The 24,290-nt window shown below is 40.7% G+C and overlaps 1 protein-coding gene across 2 annotated transcripts; it reads right to left on the reverse strand.

The window, feature by feature from the left end:
- Positions 1-3,447: 3,447 nt before the first annotated feature.
- On the reverse strand, positions 3,448-22,505 carry PTGFR (prostaglandin F receptor). Of its 2 annotated transcripts, none has more exons than XM_059822267.1 (2): positions 22,038-22,505; positions 3,448-3,753 (listed from the first exon to the last, which is right to left on the reverse strand). In XM_059822267.1, the coding sequence occupies exons 1-2, from the start codon at positions 22,503-22,505 to the stop codon at positions 3,448-3,450; spliced, it is 774 nt and encodes a 257-aa protein (XP_059678250.1). The 2 variants fall into 2 exon arrangements, with proteins under 2 accessions (XP_059678250.1, XP_059678249.1); XM_059822266.1 differs by having other exon boundaries at positions 21,717-22,505.
- Positions 22,506-24,290: the final 1,785 nt, after the last annotated feature.

Genomic DNA, 24,290 nt, shown 5'->3' on the forward strand with positions numbered 1-24,290 from the left:
TAGTATTTAAGACTATTTAGTAACCTACATTCACCAGGAAAACATTGTCTATTCAAGGAGTAAATACTCTTCTCAATATAATGCAGCTGAATCAAGTCATCATTTGCTGAAATCAAACAGTTTTGCCATTTTTAATGTTGGCAGATCACAGAAGTTTAAATTGAAAAGTGTCTGGGTTTTTTAGGATACAACAAAAGTGTTGTTGTAAACTGTAGGTGTTATAAATTCCCTCGGGATTTGAATGCTTTTTTTTTCCCAGGACCCAAGTGTTGAGGATTAAATCTCATGCCAACCTATGCAGTTAATCAGAGGTGTGCTGTGTTACCTGTAACATCCTACAGGAGTGTATAGGCAGGTGAGGTGCATCTGAAACGTCCCAACATCTTGTCCTAAAGGATCACCATGGCTACAGAACTGGTATGTATATGAATATCTGAAAACAAGCACACAAGGTGGACACTTTGCCTCAAGAATCAGATCAAAAAGACCTTGAACCTTGCTCTCTATCTTTGCATCTAGGTAACGAACTATGGATATTTGCCTAACGCCCGTGATGAGCAACTTGTTACTGAAGCTTTCTTTGCTTCAACAGGTTGATTTAGCCCAGGCTAGGACCTCGGTTTAGGATAACGTGCTTCCTTATATAGCCTGCATTGCTTAAGATCCCAATTAGATTAAAATATTCTCCCACACTGAGGATTTCCTTGGTCATTAGTCAGAAATGAGATTCACTTTCTTCCCACCAGAACGCTTACTGCCCCTGCCTGCTCTGGAAACACTAATTACTGCCTAGCAGTAAACAGGCAGCTCGCGACTGCTCACGTCATTAGCCAACCTCTCAAGAGATCACCAGCACATTGCTAAGCAGACTGCCCTTTTCTCCCTGCCTGGGCAATACTCAGATTCTAGTGTGAAGCTGTCCCATTGTTTTTTTTCATAATCTTATATTCCATAAAACATATAATTTGCTAATCATACAATACAGCACATTGCTGGCTCTCCTGTGAGATGAAACGCAATGATAGTCAGATCACTTTCAGTGGTAGCAGATCCTCGGGTGGCTGTGTCCTGAGCTGCCTCTGCAGGCTACCACATCACTGGACAAGACAAAATATTAACAAGCAAAACTCACAATTGTTTCAGGATTCATAGTGTATGTGAAACTAATCAGGGTCTGTGTAACACATTGGAAAATATTTGGACAAAAACACTAATTCCAAACACCGAACTCTCTCAGCTCCACTTTTATTTGCATTTTCTAGGCATGGATCCTCAGAACTTGACCTTGTCTGCCTTAGACCACCAACCGCACTGGGCTGCTCACCTGAAAATGAAGTGTACGGACACTGACACCTCCTATTTGAATTCTCGCTGCCTTCCTCCATGCCTTCACAACTGATATCACACGTGTGAATGGCAGTGGCTGGCCTGAATCCAGCGTGAGGTTTTTTTAACATAAGGATTATTTTTAACAACTTCAGATCTCTTCTGTCACACAAAAATATCGTAACACCCAAGATACAGTTTGATAACTTTAATGAGGCTTTGCAATTTACATTCAATATGTATTAGTACACAAAATATAAGAAATCACATATACATATAAACTTTTGTTTGTTTTACAAGTCAACCAGTATGAATTACACAAACTACAGTTATTCACGTAACAAAATGCAACATTGATGAGCTTCATTCACCGATCAAATATCTCAACAATTTACAGACCAACATTTTTTTTTGTAGCTGCTAAAACAACAATCTTCTATAAAGAACAAATAATTTACGTCAATAGATACACTGGCATCACATTCTATGAAATGAAAAAGCCAAACTGAGCACTGACTGAACACTTCCAGATTTCAGCAGAACCCACACGAAAGCAACAGTGTGGAGCTTATACCAACATCAAATCCGTCCACGGTTTATCAGCTCTGTGACTGAGGAAATAACTCACATACAGAAATTCTTCAGGGTAAACGAAGCCATTCCATTTCATTATAGGGTTATTTAACCCATTTATTTTTCAACCTTTTTAAAACAAAAAGGAAACAGCTTTAAAAAAAAATTATATATTTAAAACCTTTTGGGTTTTTATTTACTGACAAACTATTCTCACATACATGAATTCGTAGTTTGTGAACAGTTTTGGTCCCTCGGACTGTCTTCTTGGTGAATCAGTTTTCAACTGCTTTGTCCAAATACACCAACAATTCACTAATGTAGTTACTTGAAGTTAAGTAGGTAAAAATAACATTAGACATTTCTATCTTAAAACAATCCCTCTGCTACAAAGTCTCTGATACTCTAATTTTTGCTTCTGAACAAAGTACAGCAACAAAAAACAAAGCTTCTTTTAGCAGCATTGAAGGTGAAGGGCCTCCTCTGTAAAGTCTTGGAATCTTTCTGCTACCTTCAAATTTACTGAATGCCCTCAGCTCTTCAGACACAGACCCTGCAAAAACTGAGTGTGCAGTTTGCTTTTACAAACGCAACCACGCTCCCAGTGCAGTACCCTGCAGAGGTGCTCATTTGGGCACGCACATTTTTCATAAGCCACATGTGACCTTTTACAAGTGAAGCAGATGTACCTCATGAGCATTTCAGCATATGCATCAGGGGAACGCTTCAAGAAACTTCCTTCGGTTTGGGGGGAAAAAAAAACTTACTCTTTTTACAGACTAACCACAGCTTTATGCCTGTTAGTTTCAACAAGATTTGTCAAAAGGACTAAACACTCACCGATAGATCTGAAAATATAACTGTAAGCAAGCTGAGCTGATCTGCTTCTGCGTTCCCACAGGGAACCTCATGTTTTGTCAGTGATTTGAAAGGAACGCTTACACTGATGAAGTTTGCAGCTCTCCCAAAAATCCATGGAACAGTAAATAATTAAGAGGTCAAGTCAATGAACCAAGCAAACTGGATCATTTAAAAAACTGGGCACAAGCAAAATGTCTTTTATATATCCAATTGGAAAATTCAATGCCTAGAAGCAAAGAATACCCTTATGGAAAGGATGGTGGACTTTACTCTAGGAAGTAGTGACTCTGCAAAGGATTTGGGGGTATCACTGGTGAATAAAAACTACCCCTTTTAAAAATCACCTTGGAGATCACTTTCACACTTGAGTGTGTTCTTAAGAAGCCTGCTAAGGTAAAGGATTTGGTAGGGAGTATTATAAGGAACCCTGTTCATTTTAGTACCTGGAAGGGAGAAATACAGGATGATTTATCACTCTACTACTAGTTTTGGAAGAGATGTATTCTAAAGGGAATTAAAACATTCAAGTGCATCTTCTGGAGTAGCAATATCAAACTGGTAAGCAACAAGAGCTAACCACTCACAATTTAAAACAAATGCCAAACCACTGAGCCTTGGAATTAATTTTAAGGTATTGCCCAGGTATGAGTGTTGCCTCCATCATCTCTTCATACACTGTGTTTAACTTTATTGCCCCGTAGAGCTGAGTGGCTGTAGGTTTATTTGTTTGGAACTTACTGGTGACTCAGATATTGCTGCAACCTTCAAAGAATTCTTGATGGAGCTGAGTTCCCACATGTGTAAGTTTATGATGTGCACACCACAACATCCCCTTGTGATCTTGTACAGGTTTTTAAGTACGGCTTTCCGGAGAAGAATGTACACCCAGGGATCTAAAATCTGATTCCATGTTGCCATTCGGAGAGCGAAAAGTATTGTTTCACAGGTCTCCTTTGAACGATTCTCATTTATCCCAATTCTGGCCATTGTCACCTGAAAATGGAACATTTTGAAATTATACATCAAAAAAATACACCAAGAGAGCATGTAAAGGAGTGAAATTGTTTCAACATTATCTCTAACCTTCACACCTTCACAGCATCAATGCATCCCAATTGCAAAGTAAATACTTTCAGGCATGTAACGTCTGTAACAACATATCCTAGAAATCCTCTAATATTTTACATAGGACATACATGTGTCTCTGCTGAACTACTTCTGCTGAACCTTGAGCAGAGGATGGCAACCAGGCAGAGAATACCCTCCAAAACCAGGGATTGATTTGAGCAAGGAATAAGAACTTAGCGAGGAATAAAAACTTATCCAGAATTTGAGCTAAAAAAGCATGCCAAGATTTTTTCAAGGATAGAGGGCACTGATAGATGAGAACATTTTTATGAAAGGTATTTATTTTTCCACATTTTCCAAATTAAAGTCTGCATAAGGAATACAGCACCTTGATTTTATCAAGAAGATTCACATGTTTTAAGCTGCAACAGAACACAATTTATTGACATCAGAGGGTTTAGAGGTTTCTAGGAACATTAAAGCCATGGTGAAAAAGACCACCGATACCCCTCCTCTTGCCAATGGAGACACAGAGGGTTTCATTCACCTGTGGAGGTGAACGCTGCCGGAGCCAATAGCTCCACATGGCTGGAAGAATTAGTCTTCCAGTATAGCTCATCAGGACTGCTTCTGGCAGAGGATACCCAAGAGCTACACCAGCCCAGTAAGTTGGGGCTGGCGTCCCTGCTTTGCAGAGCTACAACCTAGGCTTTGAAACACCAGCCCTAGTGAAACACACGTCGCTGGGGCTCCTGCCCTGCAGAGCCCTCCTTTACAGGCTTTCTGCCACTGAGGTTTTGTAACCTGAGTTCCTGTGTGAAGAAAGCCTGACTCTGCAAAGCCAGGAATCTGCCAGAGGGCGGTAAATTATCTCTCTCTATTATTAATGTTGAAAGCACATGAAGACTTTTTTGGTAGAAAGATGAAACACTGTAAGGCTTTCAGTTCCAAAGCCTTTAAAGTGATACAGTTATTTAACTAAGAAACGGGATATGTTACAACTGATGTTACGAGTACACTGATTTATTGGGTGATGAGAGGTAGGGTCAGTCTGTCCGAGTGCAGAGGGTCGGATTTTCACAAAGATACATTGTAAAAAAAACAAAAAAAAGAATGAAGAGAGAAAACTCCTGCTCAAGATTCCATCAAACATATATTACTTCTTTTTAAATGCTTCCCTGTATTCTTAGGCCCTACCTATAGCTTGCAGGTTACCACATCTGAGTATAAACTTAAGTGGAACAGAGTGAACGCACAAAAGGAGACTCTACTTGCTTGAGTAAGCATTTGATCAAGCATTTCTGTATGGACATCTATGGGAGCAGCGAAGACAGCCCCTAGGAACATTCCTAAGGAAGCTGGTAAGACTGGCAGAAGCACAGCTGGGAACCGGTGTGACGAGGAGGAGGAATGTCTCAGCACCGAGCCAACACAAACACTTACAAGTCAGTTCCCTGACTCTGCTTTTCACCCCACAACCGCTGGGCGCGTTCCTCTCTGACATCAGCAGCCCACCCAAACTTGGACAACTCCTTTGGCTTCTGCACGGGATGTTTTCTCAGGACAGGCCTACATTTTTTTTATTAGAGGTCCAATACCACAAGCCAAACTCGGAGGGAATACTCCTTACTCATGCAAGTAGGACTGGGCAGCAAAAGACAGCACAACAGAGCTCATGGACCAACGTCCTTATCAGATATACTGCATGCTTGACTTAATACAGACATATAGCTTCCTAATCTGCTTCTTGATGTACTTCAAAATTCCATTCGTTGTTCTTCTCTTGCATTCTGCAAAGTTAATAAATGCCAAATCCAATGCAATTTCATGCCTGGAAGAGGAAGCAGTAGATGTTGCCGTCTAGGAAAAATAGCTCCATCCAGATTTTGTAAAACTGTATTATTTTCTCACATTGCCTAGCAAACTTGTGAGATTCCTTTCCATTTAGCAGTAATCACCTCTAAATGAATCCATTCATTTGCTGTTCAACTTGCTGGCTCAACATAAAATACCTCTGTTTTGATTATGGATTTACATAAGTAAATCAGGACAAGAAGGAAATTTGATACGTAATTTTACGGATTCTGATACTTGGAGAAGCTTCATCCAGAACATTTAAGTTACCTCTCCTGAATGCTGGACATACAAAAAATAATATATCTGAAATCACAAGTAGCAAGTAGAGCTTATGCACATAGCTAAATGCTTAAGCAACTCAGCTGTGAATCCCTGCATATAAAATCCCTGTAGATAAAATCTACACTATCTACAAATTTTGTTCCATAAAATAAGAATTTTCTAGCCATATTACTTATATTATTTGGGACTGTTATGCAGAAATTAAAAAATGTTTCCTTTCTGTATCGCTAAAACCAACATAAAATGGTATCGCAACTTTTTGAAGTTCTGAGAGGCTGAGATTTCCGTATAGGCCTGGACTAAGACAGAGAATCTCAGTCCAACCCCAAGCATGAGAATTTTTATCCTAAAACACTTGTGGCAGAGCAGTGGTAGTGACAGACATGTTACCATCACATTGTCTCCGGGTACGAAGCCAGACAGCTTCTCACTCCTCCAAAGAGCCTGCACCGTACTGGCAGCTCTTCTATGTCTTCTGAGAAAACACGTAAGAGAACTGCAGGCAACTGAAGCTGACTGCATGCAAAGACAGGGCAAAGAGGAAACCAGGTCCTGGCTACTGGAGCCTTTCTAAAGTAATCTGATGATTTCTAGAACAAGACGCTAAACTCCAGCTGAAGAGGGGTAGAATGGAGTGAGGCCAATATAAATTATTATTTCTATCACATTTTCATGGCCAATTTTTTAATTTAAATTTAAATTCTTAAAATACTATTCCAAAGTCAGTTTGAAATCATAAATGACAAAAAGGTCTAATACGCTACCAGCTGTTTAATAAAGGATTTCAATGAAGCAAAACATGCAGACAGTCTGTATTTACTCCCTAGGTGCGAGAAAGTCGTGTCACTGAACTGGCACAAATCACCGGCTCAGAAACTGCAATCAGCGCTTCCTACAGTGCTAAGCTGACCCCTGAGAGCAGGACCTTCTCTGTAGGCACAGAAAGAACACTTCTTTTTTCTTATTAGTTCAAAGTCAAGAAACCAATTCAAAGACTGACTTTTTTATTTTCCTTCCCTGTAGGTCCATCAGGTTAGTATGATGAAGGAATTCTGTCCTCTGTAGCCAGCAGCACACAAGTGGGGAAGCGGGAAGAGGCACCGCGATTGCATCATATCTAGTTGGCTTTGATCTCCACAACTGAATTTAATATTCATGCAGATTCAGCAGTATGACTCAAAAAATTAATCCCCAGCTGGTAAACAGTAAACATAACTCATGACATTTTCTAGCATATTTAGAAATTTAAAAATCCAAGTAGCATTTTGCTGGGTTATACAATGTTTATACGAACACAGCTGTAGCATGTCTCCCTGGTTTGGAAAAAAATGAAAGTATCACATGATGTAACCAATACAACTCACACTTTCTTTAGGATAGTAACTATAAAAGCATAACTGTAAAAGTGACTTTTTAAACCAAGACTGACTCATATTAGTCCTTGATGGTTTAAGGAAAGACCTGAGAATTCCCTGTCACTAAAAACAAATACAGAGAAATCAAATTCGTGTCAAGCAAGGACTGGACACAATACATTAAATTTCTCCATCCTTTCTGTCCAATTTTAGGCTTTGCTAAAACCAAAGCTCACTTTGCAAGACCCAGAAAGTCTGATGGGAAAGTTTTAAAAACATTTTGAAATTGTTGACTTCTACAATTTTGCATCTAGCAGATAGCATCAGAGAATTGCAATTTCCCTTAGGGACAAAGCTCAGCGCAACAAACCGAAAAAAATTGCTCCAAAGCTTCACACCACTCTCCAGATATAAACAGCATGTCTTTAATTTCCCTTCCAATTGGATCTCAATTATATGAGAACAACTAATAAGCTAAATGGCAGTGCTGCTTAGTCACATTCCTGTTAGTACTCAAGGACAGCCAGTCAAAACACGAAGCAGCCTTTGCAGACTTTACAGCTAGTTAGGAAACATGGCAAACTGTAATACTACTTTGATGCATTTCAGCACATAGGCTCTAAATCCAGGCTCTATCCTTGACTTCAGGAAACTGGATAAAAACCAGTCACCAAGAGATTGCCATGGAGAGCAGAGCAGACCGGCTAATTTTGTTATGTGCAAACAAATATCAGAAATTCTCTTCCTCTGTAGCTCAACCTTCAGGCTCCATTTCCCTGTGGGAACCTTGCAGACCCTCCCAAACCTCTTCCTCTTCCTCTGGATTTCATTACAAGTAGTTCTGAGAATTTCCATTAATGGAAGAAAGTCCATGGTTTTTTCAGTATTTTCAGAGTACTTATGTTTTGTCACTGATGCCCATGTCGAATCCAAAGGTGCACATCCCCTTCTCCTAAACCACATAGGACTCAAGGTGGTATTCTACTATGTCCCACTCCATGAAACAAAAACTGTATCATTATTTTGAATTTCCTGAAGTTTTTGGAATTTCCATTATTCATACATGCTACAAAGAAGCAGCAGTCTGCTATAGGCAAGAGCTGATAGAAGATGACACTTTGCAGTACTTTATAAACACAAACTTTAAGAAAAAAATCTGCAAAAGAGGGGGAGAGAGAAGTCAAAATGTATCCATCTTCACATTTTATGTACCATTTCATATCTCCTAAGAACAGCCATTAGAAAAGAAACACTGACAGCAAATTGCCTATATCATTGCTACATAGATATTGCAGTATACAAACCAAGCATTTGTTGCCACAAAGCTGAGTATGCTTCATTTTATTTTTTATGTGATTCTACATAAGTCAGTTTAAAAGCAAGGGCTTCCAAGAAAAATATGTAGCACACCACTTCTGCCATCAAAATGTTAGTACACACACTGTACTACTTAGGCCACATAATGCTTTTTATGTTCTAGATCTGCAACATGTTTTTCCCTGACTGTTTTTCTTTCTCTTTTTAAAAGAAAAACATGAACCATACCTTCAACTTTTATATATCAGATTTGGCCTAGCAAGTAAATTTTAACTGAACATAGTGATTTTATAAAAAACGTGTATTTAAAAAGGAATTGGAGAAGACAAAATGTGTTAGCAAGTTCTCCTCCACATTAAAGTGCAGAGGGTACTTTTAAGGGGATACATAATACTTCCATGTGTAAAGTTTTGCAGGATCAGCTCTTGACAAGTAGCAGCAAAATAAGGGAGTCCCCTTTTCCCTCATGTATGCTTCTGTGAAAAAATAATAAGGCCACTAAAAATTAACAACGGATCCACTGGCTCACTATTCAGTTGGGGAAAAATCTGTGTCTACCTCCCAAAATCAAGTTCTAGGCCAAAAGAGGTAAATCAAGGATGGTAACTACTACCTGACATGATAAGCATCCTTAAAGATGCAAGTTTCCTTATTATCCTGTTAAAGGCAGCTAGTCTGAGAAAGACCTTCCCCTATCAGAGTCGCAGTCCTCTATGAGAAACACAGAACCCGAACGAGAAACAGACAGACAGAGGATCAGAAAAGATTCGGATGACCAGAGGTAGCTGAGAATGCAAAAACATTTTGTAGGTGTTTATTTAGCCTCCACGTGCTCCGTATTTACCACCCTTACAATGGAGCTGCATAAACCTTTTGGAGGTATTGTAAAGGTAAAGCCACTCAGAGCTCAGAGGTGTTCCCAAAGCGCTACTGCTGTGATCAAAGTCAAAAAAGTATAGAGAAATCAGGAAAACACAACATTTTCAACAAAGCTAATGAAAATCGTTTCTAATGCTCCTTTCTCAGACACAGCTGATGCTGTGACCAGGCGATTTCTCACCAGCCAATGATACTGCTCCATCAACATGGTACCATTCAGGATACACGCGCCTTTTCTCATGTTGGCAAGGTCAAAGCCTTGAAAGGGAATGCCCAAGCACCCCTCTGAATTCATCGGGCAGATCTCACATCAACTGAACACCAAAGAAAGGACCGCAGTATAGCAGCATATACATGACACTGCAGCCGTGACATTAAATTAAGGCTCTGTGGGTGTTTGCCACCCAGCAGCTCAGCTCCGTCTGACCTCACCGTATGATCCCTCCTTGCTGAAGCCATTCAGTTCTTCTGAGCTTTCTGCTCTCCTCACACAGGCTCAGGTCTGCAGAGGACTCGCAGTCTATTGCACTCCATTACTGTGCCATTAGAGTAAAGTGTGACATTTTCACCATCTGTGTTTTCACAGCTTTACACAAAATATTTATGGAAGGCAATACACTTTCCAAGCAAACATTTGGAAACATCATTTGAAATGAGATTTTTATGTATGCAAGAATTTGTCAAAATTACTGAAAAAAATGTAAAGTGCCATGACATTATACTTACCATTTATATTTTGTTAACTGCCTTTGGCATCATCATGCTCTATGTCAGGCAGGAATGCAACTATGAAGTAAACCTCATAGAGAGAAGGATTTTTTTTGTGTGCATAAACTCACAAACATTAACTGAAAGTGAAGCTTTTATTTTCTGTCAACTTTCCCCTTAGACGCTACCTATTTGCATCTGGTTTGCAGTAACGTATATTCAGGTTGGGCTTAAATTAAGCATTCCAGCTCACCTTTTTTTGTTTCTCCAAAAGAATCCAGATATTTCTGTCCTGGATTGGCAGTCTATTTTCCTTCTTTCCTTTCCACCCTCTCAAAATTAGAAATACTTTGGTTCAACTAGCAATGCAATTACTCTCACAGCTTAATTGATTAACTCATTTGAAAGGAAAGCAGAATGGATATGGACAGAGAAGAGTTTAGCGCTGAAAACAGTAGATGATTCACTTCATAATCAAAAGACATAGTGTCCGTATCAAAGTCAAATAAACAACCTGTTTCCTAAGCTACATGTTTTCAAGTTTCACAAGAAAGCCTGCTTCCATAGAGTGAGGAATGTATTGCTGCCTAACAACAAGGTCTACAACAAAAATCTCTTGTACAAAAAAAATTGATTTTACAAATAAAATTAAAATATTCTTCACCCAGCAATGCTGAGAGAAACTTTACAGGACAACTGCTAGACCTCTTGGGACCAGAAAACAATAGAGTATTTCTAATACTGCATAATAAGAATCATCCCGAGAAAAACAATCAAATCAAGTAAGTATTTAGGGACTATACGTATAAGTATTGAAGAACTATATGTATTCAGGATCCATTCATTCTTCCTTTAGGCTCAGTTGGGTAAAGCTTCAAACCCTGGAAACGCCATATTACTTCTCTTCTATTGCTTTGCTTTTTCAGGTTTTCACACTCATTTAGAAAACAATCACATTTTTACTGGTTAAACAAATATTCGCATTGATTTGGGAGCAACAGAACTTCTCTCACTAATACCCTACAAATACCCAAAGAAAGAATCACAGCTAGCACATCATACTGGGGAGGAAGGGAAGAAAAAAAGAGACAATATACAGACAACCTGGAGGAAAAAGGAGCTGCAAAGGTCCATAATTATAGAATTAATTCAGCATTTAATTACTGTTATGCACAGGATCAAATCAATAGCTTAAAAGTGAATTGTCTTTTCAAACATCACCACATTCATGCTGCTTTATTACTAAAGTCATCCTCCACTGTATTTACATGGCTGAGGAAAGATACAATAGAGATTCAGCAACCAGAGACAAATCTTCCACTTATGCCTTTGAAAGCAAGAAAACGTTCTCCTATGGGGAATGCAGGATCTGCCAGTTCTTACCTGGCCATTTTTAATTCTCTCAGATTTGTTACTTTTGTCTAAGAAGCCAAGAATTAGGCTGAATTCTCTAAGGGCTCCTTGGACAGGTCACTTCCCAATTTCAGAGGAATGGCACATGCATGCAGGCTTTCAGGGCAAATACCACCCAACCCAGACATACCCATACATAGTAGAAGTGTGAAAAGAAGGGAGAAGAATTTCGCGGTGAGTCAGTCATGATATATAGTGGCCTTTTCACCTCTTCTAGAACTCAGGAGTGCAGGTGGCTTTGACGTTTGACCAAGCCTGCAAGACCTCAAGTAACAACAGGTCTAAAAAAGTAAAGAACCTGCTCTCTTGTCTACCAATGGAGTCAGACCTTCAGTTTAATTGCCTGAGAAATTATGGTGTTTATTACACAGGTGTAGGGGGAAAATAAATTAAAAAATATATTAATTTGTAACTACATTTTCTGTACATTTATATTTACCATGTATGCAACATACACAGTGGAGGAAAATGAAAACTTTTTAAGACGGATTGGAGTCATAGTCATCTAATGACTTGATGCTATCTGATTTGCAGTATTTACAAATCTGGTGGGAGGCAAAGGAAGACATAATGTGTTCCTTTCGTGTTAATTTTTTTTAAAAAATCTCCTTTTTAAAGTGACTTATTCTATGCATCATTCTGGAGAAGTACACTAAAAAGCTGTGAATGGAAATATCAGGGCTAATGAATTAGCGATATATTTACCAAGTTGGAATATATAACTTGCAATTGTTTTTTTCTTTAATGTTGGCACATAAACTAAAAGGGACTGCTCTGCAACTGGACCACCTTTTAGGTGGAGGAGGGAAGAGAAAAATTACATCTCCATTTAAGAGCTATTTATTTCTCACTACTTCTGCAAACACAGGCTCCTGGTAAAAAGTGGATTCAATTTTATTTCTAACTCACTAATGGACTGTAAATCCTAAAACAAATTGCTATCATTCACATGGATCCTCATCTTCCTCCTGCTTCACCGTCTGTTTTAACACCTTCCCATGCAGTGAGGCAGAGGGGAACACAGCTGGCCACATCCCTGCCAACACCAGAGTCTTCCTCGCCACATCCTCATGTCCTGATGTTAGTCATTCACGGGCAGACTCACTACACCCTTTACATCTTCCCTCACTCCCGGAACTTTGGGGTGGCTGTGCAGCACACGCACAGCCAGCTTATACAGGGTTCAAGCCACCTGAGTCAGCTGGCAGCACCCAGCTCTGGGACAGCAAGTAGGGGACCAGCTGGAGATCAATCATTAACTTCCATTTCTCCAATGAAAACGTAATCTTTGGTTTCTGTGAGTTTAGTATTGAGGCCTAGTTGTCTTAAAAACCTCAGCTCAGGACATCCCTTACACGAAGGCTCATCTTCAGCCTTCTTCAGGAAATCATGCCGAAACACAACTCCAATGCCATTCAAACCCCCCCATCGGCACGCGCCTCTGAATGAGGTCTTCACACGGCTCATTAAAAAGAGGAGCTAATAGCAAGCTTATGAGCTGCTCTCCGCTCCCTGCTCTGTCTGGAGTAAATAAGAGCAATCCTTCAGCAAGAGACAGAATATTACCTACAACACGGCTCAGGTTCATTCAGCCACTCACCTATTTCGCCCCATCCAAGATGAGAATGAATCTGAAAGAATGAATCACAATTACTAAAACTTCACTGTAACTCCTGCTGTAAACCCTTTCTGCAATGTTCTGCCACCTGACCATTACTATTTCTAAAGGCACATTCACAAAACCCGTGACGGGATCGTGCTCCTGTTCTGCGGGGCACTGTGCACACACACAGTAAACAGGCACCTTTCTTCCCCGGGGAGCTTGTAACCTGAATTGCATTTCAGCAATTTCTGATTAAATTTCATATAAAATCTAAGTCAAAAGCATGTGAAATAAGAATTATTGCTCTGTTTTAAATCTAAACAGCGTATTTCCCAGAAGAAGATCCAAATAATGCGCTCTCTCAGACATGCACTGATTCTACACTACTATTGAGACAAGTGACTTCTGCTAGAAAGCATTTATAATCACCATGCGAAACTTAAGACCGTGAATTAACACCATAATAACTATCTCATAGAATATATGAACATATATCACACCCTGATGTCTGTCATGTTAAACCTGGTGAGGCTGCAGGACTTTCTGGAGTTGTTCCATGTAAGTGTATTTGTCCCAGAGACTTTTCAGCAACAAGTTTACCATTTAAAGTCTTTAGATTGTCAGGAAAGAGAGCTTTCCTAAAATAACCATCCAAAAATGGTTATGCCGTGTATGACATTTTCCAAAAATGGTTATGCACTGTATGATATTTTCCAAAAATGGTTATGCACTGTATGATATTTTCAAGCAAGAAAGGCCTGAATAAGTGTAATATCTAGGAAATAGGAAGAATTCTTGTAGATCAAACAAAATTGGAATGTATGTCAAATTGACTTCCTTTTAATAACAAACACAGAATCCAAAAACTTTACCAACTGAATAATTAAGGGGAGGTTATGAATGGCAAATTTATTTGGTTGAAGTTTTCAGAATTTGATTTTTTAAGATGGCAACTTCAAAACTGAAAAAAAAAATCAAAATTTTCTGGGAAAGTCACTGACATCTATTTGGAACAAAGTATTGTGTTTCAATTTATAGATCTTTATGGTTTAATCCTGCATATATAATACAAATTTAAAAATCAAGCGGCAAGCAATTTTGAAAGAAAAAACAGGACCACATTGTTTTGAAAATGGAATGTTATCACACAACTGGAAACCTGCCTTCCCTACCTTTTCTCTCCAAAACAAACCAACCTCATTGCATTCTGATGGCACCGCATTTTCAGAAAAAGGCTTTACATAAGTTTTTCCAAACAGCACAAGTAAACATAGATAACAAAACCCATAATTATGCTTCTCCAAAAGCCTCTGGTAAAGGACAGTCTGTCAATCTCAGCTCTTCTTCCTTCCCTGGTTCATGTCACTACTGCAGGACAATATGCCGACCACTGTCCATTTCTTCTCCAGAACTTCTTTCCTGTTGAGAGAGTATCTCAGCTGCTCAACTCCCTGACTTCTGTGAGAGGGTGGTAAACACTTGAATTACAAATATAGCCACAATTAATATAGAGTTTCTAAGCATTCTGTGATAAACTATGCCCTGGCCCACACTTAAAAACATTTTTTTTAAATTGTTCGTATTTCGCAGAAAGGCTAAGGCCCAGAAGATCTCTACAAACTGTGAAAGATGAAAATAGGAACAGACCAGTTCTGAATACTGAAACAGTACCTTTGAAATTCAGTATCGTTTTAGGCAGGTATACTCTAAAACGATGCTCATTCCATTTCTCATCTAACCTGGTGGAAATTTGTCAGCTGTGCCTCTTAAGAATCCAAAATAAAAGAAAGATGACTACAACCAACGCTAAAAAAAAAAGGCATGAACATCTTATCCAAGGGTTTCTAGTATCACAGAAGCACATCTGAATAGGTGGATTTAATTTTTAAATGCATTGTATTGAGCTTTGATGTTCTCTCTCTGCAAACACCTACAATTTCTTTCCATAGAGTATTTTCATGGTGACATACAAAAACACACTTGAATTGTCTGAGTTGCTGCTTAAATCTTATTCCACAGGAAACAAAGCTAAAAAGATACCTCTGTCTTGAGACTAACAAAAACTTCAATCAAAATGAGTGTTCTCCTTCATCTTAATCCCTAAAATCAGCAATTTACTCCAAAATATCTTTTGGGCCATAATATTAGGAATGACACTAACATTTCAGTGATTTAACCTTGAGTATCAGAAGTTCATTCAGAGGAACTCAAGCAGGAATAGTAATTGAATTTGCACAGTGTGAAAGGATGTATTGAGAAACTTGGAAAGCAATTAAAAGGCCATGATATGAGTGAGAGCCTTTTTTCTAGTGTAGCTTGAAACACAAACAAACTGATATGGGACTTTCTTTCTTTCCAGAGGAACTCGGAGCATTTTATTCAGTCAAACAGCCACTCCTGATCTGACCTCTCCTGACACAGCAAGGCCTGGAAGAGAATTAACACCCTGCCATTGACAATAACCATTATGGTATTGATGCTTTGGACTATAGATAAATAGGCGTATCTAGCAGGCCTTCTGCTAGCAAAAAGCTTTTTTCTTTTCCCTATGAAACTAGTTCATTTATTAAATGGTTGTGGCAGAAGTGGGCTCCTGAGATGGGCTTGCAGCCAACCCAAGAGATGCAATGACAATGTCCAACAGGTATTCCATGGAGGTCCTGCAACAGGTCACCTCTCCTGTGCCCATCAGCCTGCCGCAGGCAGGGGATGAAGCGTAGCCCAGACCCAACTCAAACCACATCTTCTTTACTGTGACAGCACGTCCTGTCTTTGTATGGTGTCAATAGACAACTGTTCTAGCAAAACATGACAAGAATTCAATGACAAGAGCCAGCAAAAACATAGTAATTATCATTGATTATCTTCTTAAATCTGAATCTTGAAAAAGACAGAAAAAGTGTTTTTCCCCTGTGAAAGTAACTTTTGCAATGGCATTCAAAGCTGCAAGGCTAGCTAAACACATTTAAGATTATCTCCTTCAGTCTTCAGAACAGATGACTGGAAATTGAAAGTCTAATTTATTCTTTTTCAAAAGAAAAGATCACTCTCCTTGTTGACAGTGCCTATGTAGGCACAACAAGCCCACAGAGGCTGCAGCTTTGACTAACAACGTGTTTTGCCAGTGGTTCTGTAAGAGAATACGCTTCTGCAGAGCAGCCACCCATGAGATCGGGGTGGCTGTACGGTACATGGCGACGAGGGCCTCCCTGGCAAAGCGTGGGCCTGCATCTTGAGACATCTTGTGTCTGCTTCTTCTCAGCTGCATTTTTCAATTATGAAAATCACCAGCCAGAGAACACAAGAGAAGGGACAAATTTTTAAGTAACTGTTTTGTTGCAGGAACAATCCAACTAGCAATATTTGAAGGCATACAAACAACATTAATAAAGCAATGAGCTCATATAAATGATGCCCATCGCACATATAAGCATAAGGTAGTATAACAGAAATTTAAACTGCCAGCTTGTTAATGAATACAGAAAACAGGAATGGAGGAAGATGCTTCAAGGGTAACAAAAATACTGAAATGAGATGCACAGAGGACTGCCTTGTACAACAAAGTACTGTATATTGGATGCAACTACGTGGCCTAGAATTTAGTTAGTGTAAAACCTGCAACCCACTGACCTCCTTCAGCACATGCCAACCGTGAGCCTGTCTCAGCACCCGAAATACCTGGTGAAGCAACCAGGGTGGGGTGGGCTGGGGTAAGGGGTATTCCACCAAGAGCATCCCTGTGAGCGCAGCACTGCCCTTCTCACCTCCTCCGGCAGCATAGTCACTGAAAGGACCACTCAGACCAGCTCCGGCAGCTTCTCGGTTGGAGTCATTCAGCAAATCATAAGCTAAATGCAGCCCTAGGTGCACGAAAACCAACCATCAAGCCTCGCTGCGTGAGACAATCTGAGGACAAGAAGAAGTCAGAGCAAGTTCAGAGAGACGCAATTAGCATAACAAATTGGAAAGGGAAGAGATGACATGAGAAGAGACTGCTAGAAATTAATCTAGGCAGTAAAAAAAGCAACTGAATAAGAGCTGATTTAATCATATGAAATAAATAGCTCAGATCTTTAAAAAAAAAAAAACAGAAAGAGCTGCTATCTTCTGCAGTAGAGGGGAGGTAAAACTGGAATAAAAGTAATCAGATAACTGCATGGAAAAAGATCTTAACAAGAATAATTTAATAAAAGTATTTTTCTCAGGTTAAGACTGTGTTCCACACATGAGAAAGATTATACATTTCTCCATATCATAATTTGTTCCCATAGATAAATTCACTCTGAAATAAACCCCTCCTGTCCATAATTACAGAGAGTTCACTTTGCTACTCCAAAAACAAAATTTAAAATGTTTTTATCCCTTGAGCCCCACAGAACTTGACGTACTAAAGTCAAAATCTGCTCATACGAACACAGCTCCAAAAGCAAGCTGTTTCATGACAGGCCAGACGTCAAGTCACAGCCAAAAACCAGCTTTATATAACAACCTATTTCATCAGAGATGCTTGTCACAAAATGCTCCAGCCCAACTATTTGCTTTGGGAATCCAACCCCTAGGGACCAAATTTATCCGACAAAATTCACATATCCCTAGCAAAGGGCTAAGACTCTAGCAAGGATGAAAAAAGATGACTTACTACACAGAGAAACTGATGTTACTATCTTCAGAACATATTTTCCTGGAATTACCCATCACAAAGCAAAATTATCTGGACTGTCAGAACAAACGTGCCTCTGCAAATCATTGACTACATAGATTATTGGAAAACTCATGAATTTCACTTGTTACTTTTTTTGTGATTTCCCTCCTGCTCTCAACTCCTCAAAAGGAGATAAATGTTCCCCCACAAGGGAAGAAGCAGGGAGCACCCCTCGTTCTGGTACTCCATTAAGGAAAGAGTCCCACACAGTAGCAGAAAACTTGAAAAAGCTGCTCATTTTTGAGGAACAAATGAGATGGAGCTTCAGGAAAGAAATCAGAAGGAAGAGAAGAAATCAGAAGAAAGTCCCTGTCCAACAGCCCCAGGCAGAGCTCCACATGAGCCCTGCCATGGGCTCTGCTCCTGAAAAACACTCCAGACCTCCAGGAGTCTTCAAATAGTATATAGTATTATAATCAATCACGACCTCTATTACATATAATATTAAGTTATATATACATATGCGCAGATACATAAAGGCACCAAAACAAGCTCACTACCACTGAGCAGGTGCAGAAGTCAAGTTCAGCTCCACACCAGACACCACAAAGGACGAGCCAGGGTCTTGTGCCTCTGATGTCATCTAAAGGTGATTTTAGCACGGGACAGTGACTGAATATATAACTCCACTTGGGAAAAAAAGAAAAAAACTAATAGTGAAGTCAAATCTGCAGTTGGATTACAGTACTGGATAGACTTGATTTTGGTTACTCTCAATATGACAACTGACGTAACACCAGACTAGATTAAAAACAGAAGAAAAATAAACAAAGCAAACCCGCCATCAGATGGAGAATCACACCAAATAAATCCAAACTCTTGTATCTGCAAACCACATGTGGCATAAACTGCACCGCCTTCCTCCGCTTTCTCTTCTGAAGGTTTGTTTGGTTTCTAATCGCTTTGGTTTATATAGAGGCAATCTACTCTCACATAACATTTTTTTCTGTATACTCTTTGGGATAGAGAACGTGGGTAAACTTTGCAATCCAAAGATTGACACTGACTTACAGATTTTGCTTTGAGAAAAAATTAAAAAATGAATGCAAATGAATGCAAAACAAGCATGTATTTAGCTACTTTACTTTGCCAAATAATGTCACCTACGAACATCTGCTCATATTTATTTCAAGAAATACATATTTTGGTATATGCTGATTAAACTATAGAATCTAAACAATTCATTTCACAAATTAAAAGCCCTGAGACGTTTCAGATAAATCGGACAAAGATTTGGATCAGTAATTCTTCATAAATCATACACTTTGAAAAACCCTGGATTTCTTTATTGTAGCACTTTAGCAGTACATTCCTAGCAAAGCTTTATTCCACTGAATCCGTATGCTCCACTGCAGTCCAATCAAGCTTGCTAAAGTAACGCTGCGCTTATAATTCTGTTTGTATTCAGTGCACAGAATGCTGTCAAAACAAAGAGTTGGTAATTCAGAGAATTAACTTTGATGACAACTCTATGATCCTAATAGCTACGAAAGGCAATACCTACCAAGGACCTTGCCCTTCGCATTTCCCGGACTATTGAACTCTCTGGCTAAAAGACCAATTGTTCACTTCCTTGGAACTTTGTTTCAAGAACTACATCCTACCTTACATTACACTAACTTTTTTTTAACTTCAGGTTTCTAACATGAATTCGTCCATATTGCACAATTGTTTTCCATACTGCCAGGCTAATTTTGGTGATAGTTTGGCTCACCTCATTTTAAGAGATTTTAAGAGATCCAGACGCAAAGCGTTGCGAGCCTGGAACGCACAGAAAGCACCCGCAGATTTGCCACCCAATGAACCAGAATTGCTGGTGTATCACCTCCCTCTGCAACAAAGTCCCCGAAACTACCAAGCACAAAATTAAGCAAGAAGTCATTCATGGGTCTGTACCACCAGCTGATGAAAACACCAAACTCTGAAAAGCCTCTGGAAAAAAATGTGCTGCTGGAATAATAATTCATTGTCAACTAAAACTTAGATGAAGTTAAATACTTTAACAAAAGCACTGTTGTGATTTCATTAAAGATTGTCAAGATTTTAAAAACTATGTTTTTATAATTAATAAAAATTGAAAGGCATAACACAATTCCCAACACTGAACAACCACAGTAGTTGCAACTTAGTGTCCTTCATATGTTGAATAAATGAAGTATCTCTTTTGAATTAAAAAAGTCTATAGCCCTGTTGCTACCTAAGGGCTTTTTAAAAACCAAATTAATTCCAATGTTTAAGGACAGTTATTTTATCTGAAAATAAATGTCACCAGAGGATAATATACTGTTTTTTCATGAAAAGTAAAGCCATCATTTGCATTGCTTTTCTTGAAAACCATTCTGTGGCTTGCCCCAGACAAATTTCAGGAGGTGTCTGGAAGTAAGTTCACTACAAAAGCTTGCTATACTTTTCTGTCAACTTTGTTTATGCTCTATACACAACAGCCAGGTCACTGACAAGAGCCAACATGAATTTAAACTATGCTGTGGAACAAGTCTAGAAAAATCAATAGAGATGCAGGGGAAAATTCTCTGTGTGTTGAACAAAAGTGAAAGAGTTTTTGTGCATTTCAGTGATGCAGAGATTCATATCCAGACTCTCTCCTTGAAGTCTGTGATACTGGATTAATGAAATGCTACCTGCCAGATACACCCAACTGCTGCAGCTAGGCTAATATCAGTATCTAATTTAGAACTAGTTCAGGTAGCTCCATACTATACCATATGCAGTGAGTAGATGAGATGTAGCTGGATCTGATTCAGATCTGAGATTTAAATTTCTGTATTTGTAAGCCCAAACCAAAATTGCTCCTCATTCACATCAGTGGCAAACTATGGGACCTTGTTTCTAGGAAACAAATTAAGATTTCATATCACTTGTGACTTAACCTCTCTCACCCTAGTAAAAAAATAAATTTTCTTCAGTCAGGTTTGCTGCAGTAAAAAGAGTCACAGTTAATATCAGCTTTACAATGCCATCATACAACAGGAGCTGTCAAATTCTTTCCCATATCATAACCCCACTTCCTTTGACCCTGCTAGAGGACACGCTACCATGAGCAACACTTACCGCTTTGGAAGAGTCACAGCAGTTAACAGCAAGCAGTCCTAAGTTACAGCCAGGACAGCTGAGAAAGCGCACCGACCGCACAGAGCAGCTTTGCTAGTCATCTGTCCAGATTACAAACCCAGCTTGGTCAGGTCTAAACCAAACTCTTATTTTACCCCACTGCCAACCCCTGGTTTTTAACATGACTCTAAAGCAAAGTCCTTAATACCCTGCTAATGGAGTGGAGGATTTTTACGTTCTTAACTGTTATCTTCCATAACACAGTTTGCATGTAGCAGCAAACCGTAATAATAACAATGAACAGACTACCATAAATAAAAAATGATATGAACCATAGTACAGACTAAACAGACTTGCCACTCTAAGATTTCACTGAATTTTTGGACAAGCTCAATATTTGCTCTGATTTATTCTAGCCACCATTCTGCTACCACTGTCTGCTTCACAGCACTGGAAATAAAGTCCTCACAGTCCCTATACTTACTCAATCTATCTTCCTTATGATCAGAAGTGGAAAATAATTACCATTTTTGTTACAGATGCATAGGTACATACATTATGGGCAATATGCTGTAAAATTAATACACTGAAGAGTGAATAGAGCTGTTATCACAGCTAAAGCACCTTAAAACCTGGAGATAAAAAAGTATAACTTTTATACAGTGATGTGCATTAAAAATTGGCAAACACGTTAGGCTCTTACCAGGAATGGACTCCAGCAAATGCAAGAAACACACATTATAGCCAAGAGCTGAATGATCATTTCAAAATGATGAGATCTGCCTTGTCTTTGTTGACTTTTAAATTTGACTCTTAAGAGGGTAATTCCTGTGACAGCATTGCACAAGAATGAAATAGCAAGGGCCAGTAACCCAAGGCAAGAAAAAAGTAAGAGATAAAATCTGTCTTCCCAGTCCTCAACATGTTCTGTTTTATAGAAGCACCAGGTCCTCGATGCTTGAATTTGATAGGCTCTAAACCTAAGAATAGGCAGCAAAGCTATAAGAACAGCAAACAGACATACCATAGTCAACATCATTTTCACATGTTTAGAAGTCATTTTTGTAGAGTGAAATATTGGCTTAGTGACTCCAATGCACCGTTCAACAGCCATCACGCTGCCCAGGAAGAGCGGGCACAAACCAAAGAAAACCATGCAGATGCCAAAAACACTGCAAAGAATGTTGGACTGGTTGAATCGAATCCAGTCTTTATCCGATGCGTACACAAACACTGCAATGGCTCCATTGATGAGGTGGCCGAAGAGATCTGTGACGACCAAACCACTAGCAAGAAGCAAAAAAGAGGCTTTCGATTTCTGTCTAAACCTCTGATACGCCTTCATGAGAATTGCTATTGCAAGACTGTTGGACAAAATTCCCACCGTCATGAAGATTATTGAAAAGAAAACTGAAATCTTCTTCTCCGTGTGGCAGGTTGTGTTTTTCAAGATTCCAAATCCAGCCAGCCCTGGTGATTTTGAACTGTTCATGGTTAGGAAAGGAGAGGCAGCCCTCAAAACATTTCAGCAGTCTCGCAATCAAAAGGCATCTGCAATGTTAAAAACACACACACACTGTAAAAGGCATACCACTGTTCAAATGACATTTCAAGCAGAAATTCCATAATATTAGTCTGTGGTACAAATCTAATTTTCTGGTTTTCTGAGTGATATGATATGGCATCATATTTTAAGCGCATCAGTCACAGGATAAAACAATTACCTGCATGCATTACACAACGCAGATACAGCATATAGTATCTTTATAGTCTCTGCACATATAAGATATACGGATAATGTACAAAATACTTAATGCTCATGTACATATAACCAGAGAAACGATACAAAACATTCTGGTGGTTAAACTACGTATATAAACAAATGTTTTTGCAACATTCTCCTAGAATAAAAGCATTTATCAGCCCAACCACAGTCAAAAGTGAAATACTCAAACTGGAATGTTTTGAGATTATAATCACACTCCATTTTTCTTCTCACTGTTAAGCATTTATTTTCAAAACAATGTCCTAACATCTTCCAAGTAATTCTCCTCTCACAATTCAATGTTTTAAAGCTTTAACGTAACCAACACTGAAGTCTCCAACTCTGCAGTTCCCCCACCGAAGTACAAACTTGTATTTTAGACGCTCCCTTATTCAGAAGCCAATTCTGCCAGTTACTTCACACTTTATCTCCCATCTCTACTCTCAGGACATTCCTGCTGGCAAAAACTTCCCATGCAGAAAAAAGAGCAAGCTTTAAGAATGCGCAGCACAAAGAGGCGGTGAGGTCTCTCAGTTACCGAGCTAGATCAGAAACCGGCCATGCCGAAGCCAAAGGTATTTCCAGCGTTCAGAACTGCTGAACGGGAGCGCAGCCGGCAAACCCCCCGGGCGGAGCGCCTTCCCTCCCCACCGCCCGGCAGCCGCGCTGAGCGCGAACCTCCGCGGGCGCGCCAGCACGTGGGCAGCACCGGCTGCACCGGGGGAGCGCCCGAGGCAGCGGCGCTCCCGCACGCCGCCCCGCAGCGCCCCGTCGCCACCAGCAGCGCCCTTAAGTGCCCGCCGCTGCCGCCGCCGCCGCTGCCGGGGGCGGGGCGAGCCCGCCACGCCGGGCACAAGTGCCACCGGCCGCTGCCGGTACCGGCCCCGACCTGCCCGGCTCTGCGCCGCGTCCCCGCGCCTTCGCACCCTGCAGGGCTCACACCGCTCCTTCCCCGCCCCGGTCCCGGCGCTCCGCCGCTCACCTCCGCTTCGCTCCGTGGCGCCGGGGAGAGGCGCGGCGGCGCAGCGTAGTGCCCCGCCGGCCGCCGCCGCCCGGCCCGCCGCCACCGCTACCGTCCCCCCGCCCGCCCGACGCGCCCGCCTCCCGCCCTCCCTCCGCCTTCCCTCCCGGCCTCCCGCCCTCCCTCCTCGCCCGCCGCCCCCGGCCCAGGGCCCAGCCGCCCCCCGGCACCAGGGCGGTCGTCTCTCCCAGCGAGGGCGATGCCGTCGCGCCGCAGGGGTCGCGGCTGCCCCCCGCTGTGCGGGGCGACCGGGGGCTCCGGGCGCGCCCGGGGATGCGGCGGCTGCCCCCCATACCCGAGCCCCAGGGTCCCCTTTCCCGGCCCCTTCTGGAGGGGGCTGCGGGGCAATTCGGGCAGCCCCGGGGTGCCCCGCTCTGTCCCAAGGAGGTGGAGACCCTGAGCTTAGGCCTGTCCCCGCCGCGGGAGCAGGGAGAGGAGCAGGGAGAGGAGCAGGGAGAGGAGCAGGGAGAGGAGCAGGGAGAGGAGCAGGG

The sequence above is a fragment of the Gavia stellata genome, chromosome 10, assembly GCF_030936135.1.
Source record: "Gavia stellata isolate bGavSte3 chromosome 10, bGavSte3.hap2, whole genome shotgun sequence".
Taxonomy (NCBI): Eukaryota; Metazoa; Chordata; class Aves; order Gaviiformes; family Gaviidae; genus Gavia; species Gavia stellata.

What these genes read in the sequence shown, in the direction of transcription:
- PTGFR (XM_059822266.1), bottom strand. Translation starts at nt 22,505, where the DNA reads ATGAACAGTTCAAAATCACCAGGGCTGGCTGGATTTGGAATCTTGAAA. An exon ending in TTTGCTGGAGTCCATTCCTG is followed by an intron (nt 3,754 to 21,716) that starts GTAAGAGCCTAA and finishes TTCCATTTTCAG; the next exon opens with GTGACAATGGCCAGAATTGG.